This window comes from Spermophilus citellus (genome assembly GCF_964194105.1).
Source record: "Spermophilus citellus genome assembly, chromosome: 7".
NCBI lineage: Eukaryota > Metazoa > Chordata > Mammalia > Rodentia > Sciuridae > Spermophilus > Spermophilus citellus.
In genome coordinates, this window is record NC_138188.1 from 160366341 (window position 1) to 160386083 (window position 19743).

At 45.0% G+C, this 19743-nt stretch overlaps 1 protein-coding gene across 2 annotated transcripts; it reads left to right on the forward strand.

Annotated features, from left to right (window-relative positions):
* The first annotated feature begins 1183 nt into the window (after window positions 1-1183).
* Window positions 1184-15381, forward strand: GET1 (guided entry of tail-anchored proteins factor 1). 2 transcript variants are annotated; one of them, XM_081300960.1, is made up of 5 exons: window positions 1184-1484; window positions 8547-8712; window positions 9808-9875; window positions 11286-11400; window positions 13121-15381. In XM_081300960.1, the coding sequence occupies exons 1-5, from the start codon at window positions 1263-1265 to the stop codon at window positions 13192-13194; spliced, it is 645 nt and encodes a 214-aa protein (XP_081157086.1). In that variant the 5' UTR covers window positions 1184-1262; the 3' UTR covers window positions 13195-15381. The 2 variants fall into 2 exon arrangements, with proteins under 2 accessions (XP_081157086.1, XP_081157087.1); XM_081300961.1 differs by having other exon boundaries at window positions 1203-1364; window positions 13121-15380.
* The last annotated feature ends 4362 nt before the right edge of the window (window positions 15382-19743 follow it).

Below are 19743 nucleotides of genomic sequence, written 5' to 3' on the forward strand. Positions count from 1 at the left end.
AGCGCCCTCTCCCCCTACACACTGGGCCTAAAATTCTAAACATTTCTGAACTTGGGGATCGGAGGAATGAATTGATTTAGGCAAAAGCCTTCCTCTGGACCTAGCTGCAGCCAATAAACCTGATTCCTACTAATTCCTTGGTGTTCAGCTGGGGTTGATTGAAGGAGGGGGAGGCTTGGCCATACTATGCGGCAGGCAGATTCTCCTTCTCCGTGGATCGAAGTCTCATGGGATTGGGGGACCCTGGAGCCTGGCTGCAGTTTTTTTGGGGGGGGGTCCAGCTGGAGGGGACGGTTATGGGGAGAGGCCCCAAGCTTGTTTTGTTTTGGTTAGTTTAGCAGTCACCTATCAGCTTAATATGCTTTTTCGTGGAAATAATTCATTCTACTGCTGTTGAATACCTGTGCTTCACGTGTTTTCTGGAAACAAATTTGTAGAATCACAGATCCTTGCATTATTTTGGATAGGAATTAGTTCTCAGAACCTAACCATGACAGAAAAGACAACAAAAGATCTTTTGCTTTATACACCACACAGACATGAGTTGTGATTCTTTTGTTGCAAAACCTGATCTTCACCTAAATTTTATTATTAGATTGGTTGTAAATGATTTTGTTTTGGTGCTGGAGATTGAACCCAGGGCATGGTGCCTGCTAGGCAAGCCCCTACCACTGAATACGTCTCCAGCGTCTGAACATTGTCTATTGATTCATGAACTTATTTTTCAAGCATGCAATTTTATACGTCATTTAAATTTATTAGTGTTTAGTTTCTGAAATGTGCACTCAAGATATTTTACATATAAAAACTGCTGAGAAAACATTTTTCAGTTACCTGTCACCATAAGGTAGTTTTTGTTTAACCAAAGGCTTATTTTATTTTAAAGTAAGTTTACTTAGGAACAAAAGTGGGTCAAGTTAAATAAAGTATTAATAACACAAATGGTTTGTATATATGACCAAATTGCAGTTGCGACGATGACCCAATAGGAATTTTGGAAGACTGGTTACCCCAGGTAGCGGGATGGTTAGAACACCACTACGGAACCCAGGAAGGCCAGGGGAAGGTCAGCATATCCTGCGCTCCACGGAGACTGGGAGGAAAAGTCGACCCCGCCTCTTCCCCAAGGCGGCGCAGTGCGCAGGCGTACGGACACGCCGCAGCACGGCCGGTGGGATACATTGCGCAGGCGCGGGCGCGCCCGCCGGCTTGGTCCCTATGGAGCTTCCGTAGCGGTGCTGGCGCGGCGGGGAGCGTCCGGGATGAGCGCGGCCGAGGCCGACCGCTGGGCGTGGCTGCTGGTGCTCTGTTTCGTGTTTGGGTGCAATGTCCTGCGGATCCTCCTTCCGTCCTTGTCCTCCTTCGTAAGTGCTGCCTGCCTTTCCCGGGCCGGTGGGGATACCGCCGCAGGGCCCGCTGGCGCGCTCGGGGGTCCCAGGCCGGCCGCCCCGGGGCCGCAGCGCCGTGCCGGCCGCCGTCGTGAGGTGATTTTGGTTTTTGGTTCCCAGCATCTGAAGGCGCAGAGTCTTCCCTTCGCAGCCGGTTCCCGAGCGGGGAGGCGCCGCAGCTCCTGGTCGGCTTTCACGTGGCCGCAGCCTTCCCGCCGTGGGTGGCGGCGGCGACCGGAGAAGGTGCCCGGCGCGCGGCTGCCAGCCCCGCCGTCCGGTTAGCCTTGGTCCCTGGCCTCGAGCGGCCCTGGGTGCCGGGACGGGGCCTCCCAAGGCCTCCCAAGGCCTCGCTGCTTGGTCCGCGTGCCAGGTCCCGGAGCGACGGAGTCCAGCTGCAGGGGCCCGCATTTTGGGACGAGCGGGGCGGGGAGACTGGTGAAGAGAGAATCCCAGTACAGTGTGATGCTTTTGGGGTCCGAGGGGGCAACGGGACGTGTCGCCCGGCAGTGAGTGCCTCAGCCTGGCGGCCAGGTGTCCCGGCTGCTGTGAGAGGGGGATGTCCTCTACGACTCTCACCTCCCGGGGGAGGAGGCCAGATAAGAGTTTAGTAGTTGCACTAAGTCATCCACCTAGTGACTGCTCGGTGGAGGTTGGAGCCTTGCCTTGTGCTTCTTCCAGTTCTGCACTCCTGCCTACCGGAGCATAGGAAGGGATTTGTAGGGCAGGGGCTCGGGGAGCGGGGCACCCTCTCTTTGCTCACAGCAAAAGTGAGGGGCTGTCTGACTCAGACTGAGACTTCAGACTAGAAACAGCTCTTTCTCTCCTAATAAAAATTGGTGGTGGTGGCATATTTAAGACTAGGCAGGACTTCTGCTTCTTTGCCTTATTCTACTAGGATTGGTCGAGTGTCTGTTTTGGGCAAAACTGTATTCTAGGGCCTTAACCCCTTTCCCTGAAGTATAGAGGATTTTCTGTTAACCCCTGCTCCCCTTCAGAATTTTTCCTGATGCCACCTGATGATTAAGAGAATATCCTAGGTTCTAAGCTTTGCATGAAAGACTGCTGAAGAGCTGTCTTTTGCTTTTTGTTATGGTTTAGCTCATATGTGAGATGATGCAAGAAAGTTTAGAGGTAAAATGATCGGGTGTTGAGAACCTTTACCTAATCAGCGCCTTATACACTGGAAGGATTAAGTGGGTGATAGGCAGGTAGGGTGTGACTGGAAGAGGTGGGTCCCTGGGGTTATGCCTTTGGAGTATATATTTTGTCCCCCTTGAACAGAGCTCTTTGTTTCCTAATTGCCATGTCCTGAGCTGCTTTCTTTGGCCATGATGGTCTGCCTCATCTTAGGCCCAGAACAATGGAGTTGGCCATCTATGGACTGAGACCTCTGAAACTGTGAGCCCCAAACCAACTTTTCGTCATCTGAAATTGTTCTTGTCAGGTTTTTGGTCACAGCAGTGAAAAAGCTGACTAAAACATTTCTTTTTTCTTTTTGTTGTAAAGTACACATAACATAAAATTCATCATCATCATCATCATCCTTGTCATCTTTAGCTGTACAGTCCAGTGGCGGGAGGACATTCTCATTGTTTTGCAGATTACTCTATCCCTATCCCAGAATCTTTTATCAGCCTTTAGCTGAGACTCTTGCCTATTACAAAATAGCTCTGTTCTTTTCCCCCAGTCCCTGACAATCACCATTCTGCTGTCTCAGTTTGGCTACTCTAGGAGCCTCATGTAAGTGGAACCACAGCTTTTTTTCCTTTGTCTTATTTCACTTAGCATACTATCTCATCCATTTTGTAGCATATGTCAGAATTTCTTTCCTTTTTAAAGACTGAATAATATTCCACTGTATATTGGTACCACATTTTGTTTATCCATTTATCTTTTTTTTTTTTTTTTTGTACTAGGAATTGAACCCTGGGGTGCTCTACCACTAAGCCACATCCCCAGTTCTTTTTATTTTTTATTTTGAGACAGGGTCTCACTTGCTTAGGTCTTAGTTGTTTAGGGCCTTGCTAACGTGCTGAGCCTCCTGAGTTGCTGGGATTACATTACATGCGTGCACCTGTTTATTTATCCTTTCATCTGTTTATAGACACTTGGGTTATTTCTTCCTTTTGGCTATTATAAGTGAAGCTACTAGAAGTGGATGTATTAATCTGTGTTTGAGTTCTTGCTTTCTTGCTTTCAATTCTTTTTTTTTTTTTAATATTTATTTATTTATTTTTTTAGTTTTCTGCGGATACAACATCTTTGTATGTGATGCTGAGGATCGAACCTGGGCCGCACGCATACCAGGCGAGCGCGCTACCGCTTGAGCCACAACCCCAGCCCCTTCTTTTTTTTTAATATTTATTTTTTTTTAGTTTTAGGTGGATACAATATCTTTATTTTATTTTTATGTGGTGCTGAGGATCGAACCCAGTGCCTCACATGTGCTAGTCGAGCACTCCACCACTTGAACTCCAACCCTAACCCCAGTTGCTTTCAACTCTTTTGGGTATAATCACAAGTGAAATCGTTAGAGCTGGGCATGGTGGTGCGCGCTTGTAATCCCAGCTACTAGGGAGCTGAGGCAGGGAGATTGCAATTTTGATGCAAGCCTTGGCAGCTTAGTGAGAACATGTCTCCAGATTTAAAAAGGGGGAGCTGAGAGAGTGTGGCTCGGTGGCAGAGTGCCCCTGCTTTCAATCTCCGGTAAAAGTGGAATTGCTAGATCAGATGGGAATTCTGTTTGGTTTAGTTCTACTGAGAAGCTGCCACACTGGTTGCACAGTGGCCAGGCCATTTGCATTCCCACTCAGTGTACTTGTTATTTTTTGTTATTGTTGTTTTTAACCAGTTGCCATCCTGATAGATGAGTGGTCTGTCACTGTAGTTTTGACTTGCATTTCCCAGCATCTCTTCATGTGCTTATGGAAGTCTGTGGCATTATGATTTATTTTGTTTTTTTGTTTGTGGCTCCTGGCTCATAACATCCATGAATGTTATTTTGGAATAGCTTCAGAGCAATGAAGATTAAAGATCTTTTTTTTTTTTTTTTTAAATTTTAAATAATTTGGGGGCACTGTAGGCCTCAGAAAGCAAATTCTGTGTCTCTCAATTTTCTCCCATCCTCCTTTCACCTGCCTTTTCTCCCCAAGGCAGGCCATAGGAATCAAGATTCTCTTTCCTGAGACAGGTCATAGAAACCAAAAATATAATCTTCCACTTTTCTGTCTAGAGCTGAGCACAAAGAAATTTCTCAGCTCATTAGCAGTAGGCCTTACTCTTTATGTCCACTCCCATTCCTGTGTGGCTGTCCATTCATCAGTTATGCCTCTGTAGTGAGATCTCCCAAAGGAGAGGTGTGGCACCTTCTGGCCAGCCTAACATGTGAAGGCTCACAGGAGAGTGAACAGGAACTCATCTATGTGCTGAGAGGGTCCTCCTCAACTGGGGATGGGGTGCCCATGCTTAGATTCTTCCAGACCTCCCTTTTCACATCTCTTGGCTGCTTATCTGTATCCTTTAACATATCCTTTGTGAAATCGACAAGTGTTTCCCTGAGTTCTGCCAGCTGGGCTAGCAAATTTTTTTTTTTTTTTCTTTTTGCAGTGCTGGGGCTTGAGCTCAGGGCCTCTTGCATGCTAGGCAAGTCCTCTACTATTGAGCTATACTCCCAGGCCTTGGTCTAGCAAATTAATGGAACCTAAAGAGCGACTCATGGAAACTCTAATTTGTAGTTGTCTGCCAGAAATTCCAGAGGCTGGAACTTGTAACCAGTGTTTGAGGTGAGGATTGTCCTGTGGGACTAAGCCCTATACCTGTGGGATCTGACACTGTTTCTTGGTAGGTAGTGTCAGAGTTGAATGAATTAGAGGACACCTCGCTGGTATCTCTGGAGTTGATTGCTGCTTGCTGGTTGGAAGTCCCTGTGCATTTTGGTACCACAGCGGCCCCTGCATTGTGAGTGTGCAGTAAGAGAAACCATCTTTATCTCTACCCTCACAGCTGCATACTTTCTTTGGAAGCTGTCTGGGCAAGTCTTTTGCCCTTTTAGTCCACTTTGTTGATTTGCTGTGTAGGTGCAGGAGGCTCATACTACGGGTAGCGCCTGGGGCCTGGTGTGGCAGAGGCTGGGGTGAGGGTCCTGGCGAGTCACAGGCTGTGTGTAGGTGCCGCCAGCAGCTCGTCCTGGATACCTAGCTTTGCGGACAGTTGGGTATGGTGCAGGCCACCTCTGGGTTAGGTTTGTGGGGCCTACCACTGTTTTATAGCCCTAGCATTTTCAAAATCATCCTTCACTTTTTGCTGGAAAATGTGGCCATCTCCCTTTGCACTAGAGGATTGAGGGAGAGGTGGACACTGCAGGATCTGTGTGGGTGGCATGTTTCTTTTCTTTCTTTTTTTTTTTGAGAATTTTAATTTTTACTTTTTAGTTTTCAGTGGACACAACATCTTTGTTGGTATGTGGTGCTGAGGATCGAACCCGGGCCGCACGCATGCCAGGCGAGTGCGCTACCACTTGAGCCACATCCCCAGCCCAAGTGGCATGTTTCTTAGACATCTTGTTCCAAAGCAGTCAGGCACTCAGCAAGTCCCTGCTGTGAGTCTCCAAGTGTTAGGACACAGCCGACTCCCAGGACCTGCCTGGGGTCCCTGGGGTGGAGAACAGTATACAGCTGTCTGGGGTGCTCTTATGAGGGGACCAGTGTCCTAGGAGGAGGGGCAGCTGCAGGCCTGGAGCTCTGCTAGTGCTCAGGTTCCAGCTGGTGGTGCTGGCCCTGGTGGAGAGTGGCATCTGGGCTTTTCAGGGTCTGGAGCTCTGCAGGGGCCTTGGTCCCTTCCCTAGATGGAAGAACATCCATCCTGTGTCCAGGGATGTTCCCATGCTTGTCCCCAGAAGTCCTGGAGGGAGGAGCCAGGCAGCTTGTGTCATCCTCCCACCAGCTGATTTTCAGAGGGGGCTGGCCTTGACTTTCGCATCAGGGCCATGCTTGCTGGTTTTGTTCAGTGTCGGCCTGGCTCTCTCAGGAGGGGTCCTGTGTTCTCATTGCTTCTCGTCCACTGGCACAGAACTTCCATTTTGGGGTGTTTGCTCATTACGCCGGGCAGGTTGCTAGAGGCCAGCGCTCCCCCACCAGGACCTCTCTTCCTCAGTGTGCCCTTGCAGTGCTCTGACCCAGGCCCATCTTGAACAGTTGGTGGGCGCCACCTGGCGGCCACTGTCATCTCATCCTCATGTTCCTGGCCCCCTGGCATAGGTATATGGGAGGGGGAGAGGCCTTTGGGTGGCAGTCAGTCTAGGTGAGCTGCAGTTCCATACAGGATTCCTCTGCCCGTGAAGTCCTCTGGGTCTTGCTGGGGAGAGTACTTTTTTTCAAACCATGAGTTCATATCCATATTTCCAGTTCTAAGTTCTAGTTCTCTCCCAATACCCATTTCTGTCTTTTTCTGACAGAAGACCGACTCTCCTTACCTTTATTTTTTTTTATTTTTTAATTTTTTAAAGAAGAGAGAGAGAGAGAGAGAATTTTCAATATTTATTTTTTAGTTTTTGGCGGACACAACATCTTTGTTGGTATGTGGTGCTGAGGATCGAACCCGGGCCGCACGCATGCCAGGCGAGCGTGCTACCGCTTGAGCCACATCCCCAGCCCACTCCTTACCTTTAATGCTTATGTAATGTCCTTGCACATAATCTCCTATCTCCTCTGTCACCTGTACCCAGTGTGGATGGCTGCTTCATTCCTGCTTGGCTTCTGATGCCATGTTTGGTGGGGTTCCTGTTTTCTGACTTGCCATCTGTATTCCTCACCTGTTCAGATTCTGACGCCCTGTCTGGCAGCACTGTCTTGGGGGTCCTCTGTCACTATGGTTGGCCCTGACCTGCCTTGATCAGGTGCCCCTGTGTGGGAAGACCCTCCCCACTGGGCTCTGATACCCTGCTCTAGGCCTCTACCTCATCACTGATGCCCTGCACCCCCACCTTCTCAGCCCCATCTAATGTGGGACTCAGTTCTTCAGGATGGAAACAGGATTATGTTCCCTGTCACTTAAATGGCTGCTGTGATGATGGAATTGATTTTTATTTTATGATGCTTATTTTATGGATTCTTATAAGTAAAAAATACACACATTTGTACTGTAGCAATCCATGGACATATCTGCAGAAGGAAAAATGTCATTTGTATAGTCATTCAAATTCAAGGGAATTTGGGGCTTTCTCTTTTTTAAAAATTTTTTTTCCTAGTTGTAGATGGACACATGTCTTTATTTTTATTTATTTATTTTTATGTGGTGCTGAGGATAGAACCCAGGGCCTCATGCGTGAGAGGCAAGTGCTCTACTACTGAGTGTCAACCTCAGCTCAAGAGTTTTGGGCTTTCTTTGTGCTGTTGGAAAGGCTAGGAAAATGCCACAGCCTGGCCATGTAGGTCATTGGGCAGCTTGAAAGGCACAGCAATATGATGTTGGTTTGTCCTGTCCAGCCAAACATGGCCAGAGTCACCTCAAAAACCATGGCAGGGGGGTTCCCTCAAGAGGCTGTTCCAAACCATCTGAAGACAGGGCTGGGTGGGATTCCAAAGAAAGAAGCTCTAAACGCTGGGATAACTTGTGCAGAGCTTTTCTCAGGGGAATTAACATAGCCATCCTTGTGACAGTGAAAAAGAAATAAGATGTTTTTCCTAGGTATGTCCTCCACAAGGGGGTTGGATTACAGAGTTTATGTGGGTGTTTTTTAAAAAATATTTATCTATGTATCTTTAGTTTTAGATGGACATATTATTTTGTTTTTATGTGGTGCTGAGGATCAAACCCGGTGCCTCATGAATGCGAGGCGAGCTCTCTACCACTGAGCCACAACCCCAGCCCCCATTATGTGGGTGTTTGAGCGGCTTTTCTGAGGGTGGCTAGTTTCTACATGTCGAGCAACAAAGCTAATCACCCAGTGTTTTCCAGCAACAGCCTGACCCATGTAAGGATCTGGGAATGTTCAAAGCCACATCTTGGGTTCAAGCCTGCAAGGAAAATAGGCAGCTGGCTGGGTCACAGTAGAAAGCACACTGTGTTTCTCAGTCAGAACATATAAGGAAAGGGGAGGGCTGCGGAGCCGTTCTCTACCCCACATGGGAAGATACTGATCTCAGCCTTCCACCCTGCCAGATGTCCAGGGTGCTGCAGAAGGATGCAGAGCAGGAGTCGCAGATGAGGGCAGAGATCCAGGATATGAAGCAAGAGCTCTCCACGGTCAACATGATGGACGAGTTTGCCAGATACGCCAGGCTGGAAAGGAAGATCAACAAGATGACGGACAAGCTCAAGACTCATGGTATTGCAGTGAGTGGCACCTGGAAAGTGTCGCGAGAGCTGGTTAATAGAGAATTCTCTATATATGGATTCGTAGGACACAGGCTTTGCTTCTTAGGCATTCTAAATGTTGATAGAAATTTTTTATGTTGTCTGGAAGAAACCCAGTAATAAATATTACTTTCTCCTGATTTGCTGGTGAACCTTTGCATTCTAAACACAGAAACATTTAAGAATCCTTTTAGATTTTCTTTGGAGTCAATGTATCTTTGTAGGTTTTCATTTTCTTTTTTCTTTTTCTTTTTTAAAGAGAGAGAGAATTTTTAATATTTATTTTTTAGTTTTCGGCGGACACAACATCTTTATTTGTATGTGGTGCTGAGGATCGAACCCGGGCCGCACGCATGCCAGGCGAGCGCGCTACTGCTTGAGCCACATCCCCAGCCCATTTTCTTTTTTAAATATTTATTTTTTAGTTGTAGTTGGACACAATACCTTTATTTATTTTTATGTGGTGCTGAGGATCAAACCCCGGGCCTTGCACATGCTAGGCGAGTGCTCTACAGCTGAGCCACGACCCCAGCCCTAGGGTTTCATTTTCAAATTCAGCATGTTTCTGAAGGAATCTTAGAAAAAGATATTGTAGTGGGTTCTCAGGGCTTTTTGTTCTGCTCTCTGGAAAATGCCCAAAACCGTCGTGATCTGAGTGAAGGACAGCCATGTGCTGAAGGCCCTGCTGGCCTGTGCGTGGTGAGAGAGCTGTCTTCAAGGTACAGAAAGCACATCTTTAGGCTGGGGACCATCTAGACTCCTGCTTAGGGTTTCTGTGTGATGTAGACCAGGAAGTAGGGAAGACAATTTATTACTGTTGACAAGGCATTATAAAAAGAACCTCTGGTGGAGGCGAATAATTTTGAGGGTTCTCAAAAGTGAAGCTGTCCTGACCTCACAATCTGATGACTTTTAAGAAGTTCTGTCTTATATTTCTAAATGTCTCGGGTGATCGTTTTGTCGGTACCTGGAGGTGCTTCCTGAGGCAGAGTGTCTGTGGTCGAAGTGTCTTCTCCTGTTATCAGGACTGCATCACGGTTCATCCTGCTTCTCTTTTTCCTTTCAGTGAAAGCACGGACAGCTCAACTAGCCAAGATAAAATGGGTGATGAGTGTTGCTTTCTACATATTGCAAGTAAGTGTACTGTCACCAGGGCCTTTGTGACTTGTCTCCAGATGCTGTGGCCTGTGGAACTTAGGCCTAAGAACACTAAGCTGCCATGTCATGGGGTCCTCCAGCATGTGACTCTGACATCTGTGAATTTCTTTTCTTTTTTTTTTTTTTTGACTGATTTTTTTTTTTTTTTAAGGAGAGAGAGAATTTTTTAATATTTATTTTTTAGTTTTCGGTGGACACAACATCTTTATTTGTATGTGGTGCTGAGGATCGAACCCAGTGCCGCGCATGCCAGGCGAGCACGCTACCGCTTGAGCCACATCCCCAGCCCCACCTGTGAATTTTTAATTACACTGATAGAGAGCCTTTCTCTGGGGCCGAGTTGTTAGAGGTTGGGACTTTGGCAAATGAACCCTGAAGTGACCTCTTGGGAGTTCCCACCTTGCCTCTGTTCCAGTACAGTTTTAAGGGCCCGGGGATGTTGTAAGAAGTTTACAAGGCTTGTATTTTCTAAGATCTGCAGTCATTTTGGATAGTACTTGTTCCCTGGTGTGCACAGACAGCACTCCGAGGCCCCAGCTTCTTAGCTGCAGACTTCTGCTGTGAGGCTTCCCTTGGGGCTGCCACCTCTGTTGCTGCTTGTATGAGGCTGTGGCTGTGCTGCTGACAGGGCAGGCCTTTGGCTGCTTGAGAGGAGTTTAACATTATGTGTGGTCTTTGCTGAGCTGAAATATTCAAAAACCTACCTTGCAAAGTCCAGGTTTTGGGGTACATTGAAGTGAAATGATCTGAGGCACTGTATTTGATGCCACATTGGTTCAGAGACACAGGGGTTACCCCAGTGTCCCTTTTAAGTCTGTTCATTTTCATGGCATATTCAAGATCATGAATGGGACAGAAAGCCACTCTTCAGTTTTCCACTCAACTTTGAAACTTGGGGTTCACTTGTGCACTCCTACACTGACACAGCTGTTGGGGGCATTAGCTCATTTTTCAAGGGTCTTAGAGGCAAGGGTGTGCTTCTGTCTTTCTCTGTTGTATTCAGCTATAGTTCAGCTAGTCAGAGACAGGCAGTGGGAACAGAACACCTGTCTTATGTGAGGACTTGGTCAGCTCATCGGCTAACTTACATAGTGTATATGTGGATTCATAATGAAATAGTAAAGATGCCAGTTCCCGGGAGAGCGCTCAGCTGCTTGTTGGCAGCATATTCTGGACGTGCTTATGAGCTCTCCTCAACTAGATGTTCCTTCTCGAGGCTGCAGCCCTGGACAGCAGAGCTGGTATGTCTGTTCTGTTGGCTTTGAGGACTGGGTTGACAGAGCTTGGGACTGTCAGTGTCTCAGTGTTCATTACATTTCCGTCTTCTTCCCTGTGATTATCTGTGTGATGGCACGTGGTCTTTACTCACGGGAAGTGTCTTTCCAGGCAGCCTTGATGATCTCGCTCATTTGGAAGTATTATTCTGTCCCCGTGGCTGTTGTGCCGAGTAAATGGATAACACCGCTAGACCGCCTGGTAGCCTTCCCTACCAGAGTAGCAGGTAAGAACTTTTTGGAAAACACAGTGGAAGACCCTGCAGAGGTGTGTGGTGGGCGATTGAGTTACCTGGCATCGTCCTCACTCACCATCTGTTGGCGAGCTGTGGTTTGTCTCAGCTTTGTACGAGGCTTGCAGTCAAGAAACTAAAGTCCAGAGAAGCTCTTTGACTTGTCCATGGTCACTGCAGTGTTAAAGAGCAGACTCGAATCAGCTGGGGTCTGTTTCTAGGAACCAGGCCCAACTTGGGGATTCTGATGCACCCTTCATTAAACACTACCTCTCGTTCCCAAATTCTGTCTTTTCAGTCTGTAGTAAGATTGCCCTTTCTGCACACTTGCTGCTGTCAACCCTTCTTTTACTTTTGAAAGATAACCTCTATTGGATGTTAAAGGTAGTACATGTCTGGGCTGGGCTGGGGCTCAGTGGTGGAGCACTTGTCTCTCATGTGTGGAGCACTAGGTTCGATCCTCAGCACCACATAAATAAATAAAATAAAGGTATTGTGTCCACCTACAACTAAATATTAAAAAGAAATTTAAAAAATAGTACATGTTATTGAAGAGTGATTAGAAATACCAGAACACTGATGATGTACAAAAAAATTGAATGATCTTCCAAATCAGTCATCTGCAATTATCAGTATTTGTCTTACTGAATACATTGTTTCCTAAGTAGTCCTAATACAGGAGTTCATTTATTAAAGAAAAAAAAAAAGAAAGAAAGAAAGAAAAAGAAATACAGGAACAATTGAAAACCCAAGCTGGTCATTGTAATATGCACCTGTAATCCTAGCGACTGGGGTTCTGTCCCTGGTACCCCCAAAAAACCAACCAAACAAAAACAACCAAACAGCCCATTAGTTATTGATAACACCTTTTATAGAAGTATATTTTTTTCCATGTATCTGATGTAGCTAAGAACATCTGGTACATATCATCCTACTATTCTGTTTCCTGGAGGCTGGAAGTCCAAGATCAAGGTGCTTCAGGTTCTGTGTCTGATGAGGGTGCTTTTTTTTTCCTGGGGATTGAACTCAGGGACACTCAACACTGAGCTACATCCCCAGCCCTATTTTGTGTTTTATTTATTAGAGGCAGTGTCTCACTGAGTTGCCCAGAGCCTTGCCATTGCTGAGGCTGGCTTTGAGCTCAAAATCCTCCTGTCTCAGCCTCCCGAGCTGCTGGGATTATAGGTGTGCACCACTGTGCCTGGCTTGAGGATGCATTTTCTGGTTCATAGGTGGCTCCTTCTTGCCTGTCCTCAGGTGTTGTAATGAATGCAAGAATGAGTTCTCAGGTCTCAGAACCTCAAAGGCCCCCCTTCCTACACTGTCACTGGAGTTAGGGTTTCAGCATGTGGTTTGGGAGGTACAAGCATGTAGATCATGGCACTGTATCAATTCACTTTTTACTAGTGAATTTTCTTTACTAAGCAGAGTTCTTCCAATCTGTTGTTATAATACATAGTAATGCATCTTTCTGGCAGGAAAGGGAACTCAAACCAGGGCCTGTGTTCAGTGTAATTTCTGCTTAGTAATGATGTTGCCCTGTGGATCTGTGTAAGTCTGACAGAGTTCAACCCATGAACTTAGCCTTTCTTCACCCCACACTGCTCAGAAGGAATTGCAGTCCTGTAATTTCTTGTAATTAAGTTGAAGGTGACAGGCAGGAAGTGTGGCGAGCCTGTCTGCATGCTCTCATGTTCAATTTTTTTATTTTCAGGTGGTGTTGGAATTACCTGTTGGATTTTAGTTTGTAACAAGGTTGTGGCGATTGTACTTCACCCTTTCAGCTGAAGAGGAGATGAACACTGCTGGGGGACTGTTTTGTTGTCCTGGGAATTGAACTCAGGGCTCCTTACCACTGAGCCCCAACTCTAGCCTTTTTTATTTTTAATTTTGAGACAGGGTCTCGCTAAGTTGCCCAGGCTGACCTCAAACTCCTGCCTCTGCCTTCCCGAGTTGCTGGGATTACAAGTGTGCCCCACCACACCTGGCCTAGCTGTATGACTTACAAAAATAGTTCTCTTATTAGGTTAAAAGTCTGATTGCCACTTAAAAAAACAAAAACAACAACAAAAAAAACCCAGAGTACACAGGGTAGTTTTTTTGTTGAATATGTTCTTGGGCTTTTGGTGAGATTCTTGTGAGAATCCCAGTGTTCTGCAGTTGGGGACGTGTGCATCAACCACCTAACGCTGGCTTTAAAACACTGATTTGGTCTTTTGGCACATTATTTTGTTGCCAACTGGAAAGTCAAAATTTTCTAACAATTTAAGTACTTTTTAATTCAGTTTAGAAAGTAGCTTAATCTTATCACTACTAGAACTTGAACATTTGTTTTTTTTGCCTCATGTAGTATAACTGAAAGAATAACACTAATTGACATTGCTTGTTCTTTTTCTATGTCTAAATGTTGTTTGTTGGATAAACATTTGCATAGTGTATATTATTTACTTATTTGGAGCTGTTAGTTTTCATTACAGTGCTTTATAAATGTACTGATGAGACCATAATGAATTGTTTTGTATTTAAGCATTTCAAATTAAGTATGTTTTGTAAGCATTTAATATTTATGCTTAGTAGAATGGAACAAAGTTAAAACACAAAGTAGGGAGTCTGATTAAATTAATCTGAACTGATACTTGTTTGACCTCTAAAGTATAATTCTGCTAGATCTATTTTTTGAGGCACATTTTCTAATTAAAATATTTGCAAGTGCTGGCGTTACTTACTTCCTTGTCACCACTTACTTGTTGTAAACGATTTGTAACTGACAAGTGGTGAGAGGCTTGGCTGTTAACTTGGTGTGTAACCATAGCACAGTACAGCTAAATTCTGTCACTGGTTTTCAAAAGATCATATTCTTTTTTAGTGGGGTGGGTACTGGGGATTGAACTCAGGGGCACTTGACCACTGAGCCACATCCCAGCCCTATTTTGTATTTTATTTAGAGATAGGGTCTCACTGAGTGGCTGACTGCCTCGCTGTTGCTGAGACTGCTTTGAACTCGCAATCCTCCTGTCTCAGCCTCCCAAGCTGCTGGGATTATAGGTGTGCACCACTGCCCCCTGCCCAAAGATCATATTCTTAATTCTTGTGTTTCTCATGATCTAATAAGTAGATCATTATTATTTTAGTTGATTATACTGTGAAAAGACAAAGTGCTTTGTTCCTTTAGTTTATTCTCATATTGAGGCCCAACAGGGTGGGTTTGAGGTTCCACTAACTTAAACTCACAAGACACTGCAGACTTTCCCAGCCACCCACCTTACTTCATGACTTGTGCAGACCTGGAAATGCAGCAGTGCTCATAGCAGATAGGATCAGGAGGACCTGATGGCAGCTCTGGAGTCTCACACCACACAGGAGATGCTTCGGCTGTAAAGGAGGAGAAGCCCACAGGAGAGGAGCACAGAGTGGCCCAGGAGGCCGCCCAGAGTGTGGCAGCCTCCACGGAGTTTAGGAGTTTAGCACTGGGAAGGCTCCTGCCTCCCTCCCCTTCCCAGCAAGCTACAGCCTCAAGTGATGGTCATACGGAAATCAGTGGGCAGCCAGGTGCAGCACAGCAGGGCGTCCGCGGACCACCAATCAGTGTGAAGTGCCCAGACAAGACCCTCTGCCTTCCAGTTGATGCTGCCGGAATTGTGGCGAGTCTCACTGAGGAAAGACTGAGAGTTCATGAAGGGTCTGGGGAGATTACGTAGGGAAATAGAAACGTCCTTTATGTTGCACATCATTTTTTTTTTTTCAAAAAGTATATTTGTTTTTAAGTAAATAATAAGTATGGAGTTGAATTAAAAAGATAACAGAAAGGGATACCATCTTGTTACGCAATTTCTCAGAGTTCTCATGTTATCAGTTTCTTATGATTTCTCTAAGATATCCATGTGTTTATGAATACTGATGTATGTGCTTGTAAAGTAACTTTTTTAAGTTATAAAAGTAAAACCTGAAAAGAAAATAATTCTTGTTTTATTTATTCATTTTTGTCAATGGACCTTTATTTTATTTATTTATATATGGTGCTGAGAATCGAACCCAGGGCCTCACACACACTAGGCAAGTGCTCTATACCACAACCCCAGCCCTGTTTATTTACCTTTAAAAATCTAACTTGGAAAGTACAGAAAAAGACTGAGAAAGCACAGCCTCTGATTCCATGGGACTAGGATTGCTGAATTTTGCTTTTTCCTATATGTGGTGTGTATCATATTTATGGGGTTTTTATTCAAAATATTTTGTATATATTTGGAAATATATACAAAGTGTTTATTAAAATTACATATTTTAAAACAGCTTTACATAAAAACAGACACCTCTGATTCAAAATGTACTTCAAACTCTCTTCTTACTAGTTTGGTTGTAAACTTGTGGTATACCAGCTGGGAAACCTCTGCATGACAAACCGACAGTCACTCTCCTGCGGTTCCTCTCTTGCCACCACAAGGGACAGTGCTGGTGGGACTGGATTTCCCTTCCCTGCGCTTTTGGGCTCTGGCCTTGCGTGGCTTTTCCTGTGCTGGGTGTGTGTCGGGGGGCCTGTGGGAACCCACTGCCCCCAGCCTGGACTTGAAACACCAGGGAGCTACTTCTGACCACTTGAGACGTGACTTCTCCCGCTCCGTGACATCTGAGATCTGTGCGGTTTTGTGTTAACCGAGGATGTCTGTTGTGCACTTTTGTTGCTTATGTTTTAGACCCTGTTTTTTTGGTAATGTCTACTTTCTTTTTTTTTTTTAATATTTTTTAGTTATAGGTGGACACAGTATATATATATTTTTTTATGTGGTGCCGAGGATGGAACCCAGTGCCTCACGCATGCTAGGTGAACACTCTACCTCTCAGCCATAGCTCCAGCCCATAAAAGATTTTCTTTCTAGTGATGCCCTACGTGCCCTCAGGGCTAGAGACAGTTGCTTAGACTATGTCGGCCCTCCCATCATATTTAGGTCAGGAATATTTAACTGAAAGAAAAAAAAAATCATGCAGTGATTTTCTACCAGGACCATAAGACATATAAAAAGTGCGTTTTCTTCATGGTTGAGGTGATACCAGTTAACTGTCAGAATTTTCCAGGGTGTGACGTTTGAGGTAACCCCCAGGCCAGGCCATTCCTGCTGCCTTTGGGGGTGTGGGTGTTTGTGGGACAGATTTTCTGCTTGCATGTTTGGGGCCTGATGCTTCCTTTCTCAACCTTGAGGGTGTTCTCTTCTCCAAGGAGTTCAGTCTTGAATGAATATTGTGAGTTTTTGACAATATTGTGGTTAAAGACATTGGACTCTATTATTCTTTCATGTTCACTAAATTTCTTCCTGATCTTTTTTTTTTTTTTTTTTTCCTCATGGTACTGGTGATTGAACCCAGGGGTGTTCTACCACTGAGCCACATCCCCAGCCCCTTGTTTGTGGCTTTTTGCCATTACAGACAGTGCTGTCATAGCGTTCTCAGCCAGGTCTTGTGGCAGGTGTTGTGCTAGAGCTTCTCCAGGGCATATGCCCAGGACTCAAATTGCTGGCTCATAGGTTATAGGTCTATTTAATTTTGCTAAGTAATGCCAAAATGTTTTCCAAAGTGGGGGAACCAATATATATACTCTCCTGTTGGTGTACAAAAAAATTCTACTTGATCCATACTGTTGCCAAGGCTTGATACTGGCCTCCTTTTTCACTTTTTTTTTTTTTTTTGAGGGGGGTTACCAGGGATTGAACTCGGGGGCACTCAACCACTAAGCCACATCCTGGCCCCATTTTGTGTTTTATTTAGAGATGGGGTCTCACTGAGTTGCTTAGTGTCTCGCTTTTGCTGAGGCTGCCTTTGAAATCACGATCCTCCTGCCTCAGCCTCCCAAGCTGCTGGGATTACAGGGGAGCACCACCATGCCCAGCCCCTCCTTTTTTACTTTTGTTGAGAGGTTTTATTCGTGTTTACTGACTACTAACAAGATAGAGTGTCTAATCCTGTTCTTGAAATTCCTGATCCTGGTTGCCCGTTTCTTAGACTGACCTTTCTTACTGATTTAATTCCTTATATATTCTGAATACTAAGATGTATTCACTAGTGTGAAGCAAGTCTTCTGCACGTTTGGGTCTTCTCTTTTCTCTTTGTTTATAGATCATCTGTTGAACAGATATCATTCATAACCTATCCTTTTCCTTTGCGATTCATACTTTTGTATCTTAAGGATCCTGACCTAGCCAAAGATCATAAAGTGATCTTTTCCCTATGTGTCTTGTAAAATTAGTACTATTCGACTTTTCATAGTTACATTTAAAGCAAACTTTTCACTTTAATATAATTTCAGGTTTACAAAAATAGCACAAATAATTCTTGCATAGCCTTCATCTAGTTTCCACAAATGTTTTAACACCTTAACTATAAAACCACTATCAAATCAGGAGATAAAATAGAACTAACCTCTAGGTCTTACTGAATTGTGTGCATTGCCCCACAAGTCTTTGTGATCCAGGATCCAGTCCAGGAATCCACATTACATTTGCTGCTTATGTCTCCTGAATCTCTTCCAACCTGGGATAGGTTTTCAGTCTTTTTCCTGCAAGATTTTTGGCAGTTTTGAAGATTGCTGGCTAGTTATTTTATAGAAAAACCTCAATTTGAAGTGGTCTGATGTGCATTCACGATTGAATTCAGGTTAGGCATTTTGACAAGAAGACCACCTTGCTAATGCAGTGCATTGATGTATCTCACAGTGGTAATGATGTTAACTTTGATTACTTGGTTAATGATGGGGGCCTGTTGAAAGGTCATGGGGACCCACTTGAAAAAGCTCCCAATGGCCTAGTCTGGAACAACTTGAGGACAAAATAAGTAAGGATTATAATTCATAAAATAAAATACCTAAAAGTTCATGTTAGTATAAATAAGGAGAAAAAAAGGGAACCTTTCCCCCCTGCTAAAGATTTCAATTAATGAATGTAGAAGGAAGGATGGCCAAATGGTATGCTACAATGTATGGATGGAAATGTACCAGCAAGGTATTTGCATTGTCTCATGACCTCTCCATAAAATACTTATGCACAGAGAAAAAAGAGTGACTTTAAGTGGGGAAACTGCGCAGAGTTTTTTTTTTTTTTTTTTTTTTTTTTTTTTTTTTTTTTAAAGGGGCGTTTAATCACTGAGCCACATCCCCAGCCCTTTTTTTAAAAAAATATTTTTGTAGTTGTAGATGGACATAATATCTTTATTTTATTTGTTTATTGTATGTGGTGCCAGGATCAAACCCAGTGCCTCACGAATACCAGGAAAGTGCTCTACCACTGAGCCACAGCCACAGCCCCTCCAGCCCTTTTTTTGTATGTTTTATTTTGTAACTTTTTTTGGTTTGTTTTAGTTGTAGTTCATCACAATGCTTTTATTTTATTTTTATGTGGTGCTGAGGATCGGACCCAGTGTCCGGCATGTGGTAGGTGAGCACTCTACCGCTGAGCCCCAGCCCCATTAACTTTTTTTATTAATTTTTTTTTTTTTTGTGGGCTGGGGTGGGGCTCAGCGGTAGAGCACTCACTTCGCATGTACAAGACCCTGGGTTCTATCCTCAGCACCACATAAAAATAAATGAATAAAATAAAGGTATTGTGTCCAACTACAACTACAAAATAACTTTTTTTTTTTTTTTTATAGTTGTAGATGGACAACATGCCTTTATTTTTGCGCGGTGCTAAGGATCAAACCCAGTGCCTCATACATGCTAGGCCAACACTCTGCCACTGAGTTACAGGCCCAGCCCCAGTGTGTTTTTATTTTGAGACAGGGTCTGATAAGTTGCTGAGGCTGGCTTTGAACTCATGATCCTCCTGCCTCAGCCTTCCAGGTCGCTGGGATTACAGGTGTGTGCCACCACACCTGGCTAGAGTGGAGCCTTTAATCCACCTGGAATTGATTTTTGCATGTGGTGAGCTTGGGATCCATGTCTTCCTCTCTCACCCACCACACTAGTGCCAACCCGGCAAGCCCCAGAGCTCTAGGATTTCCTAAGGCCTAGGTTCCTCCAGAGAGGGTTTGCATTTCTATTGCCATGGGGTCCTGCCAGCCTGCAGTTCTAGGTATACAGACCCTGGGGTGATCCAGTTTCAAGCTGTCCCAGAAGATGAGGGATGACTTTGGCCACAAAATCTCAGCATCTTATACACACAGGGTTGTAGTTTGCTGAGGCTGCAGACCCTTTGGAGGGAGTGTCAGGATTAGGTGGGGAAGGGACCCGACTTGGCTGCCCAGGTGGGCCCTGGATGTCTGCCTGATGCTCAGGTTCTCGGGTTTTGGTGGACGCTGGCTGCAGAGCCTCCCTCCCCTCCCTGCTTGGTGCTCGCTCCCACCTGTCTGCGGCTG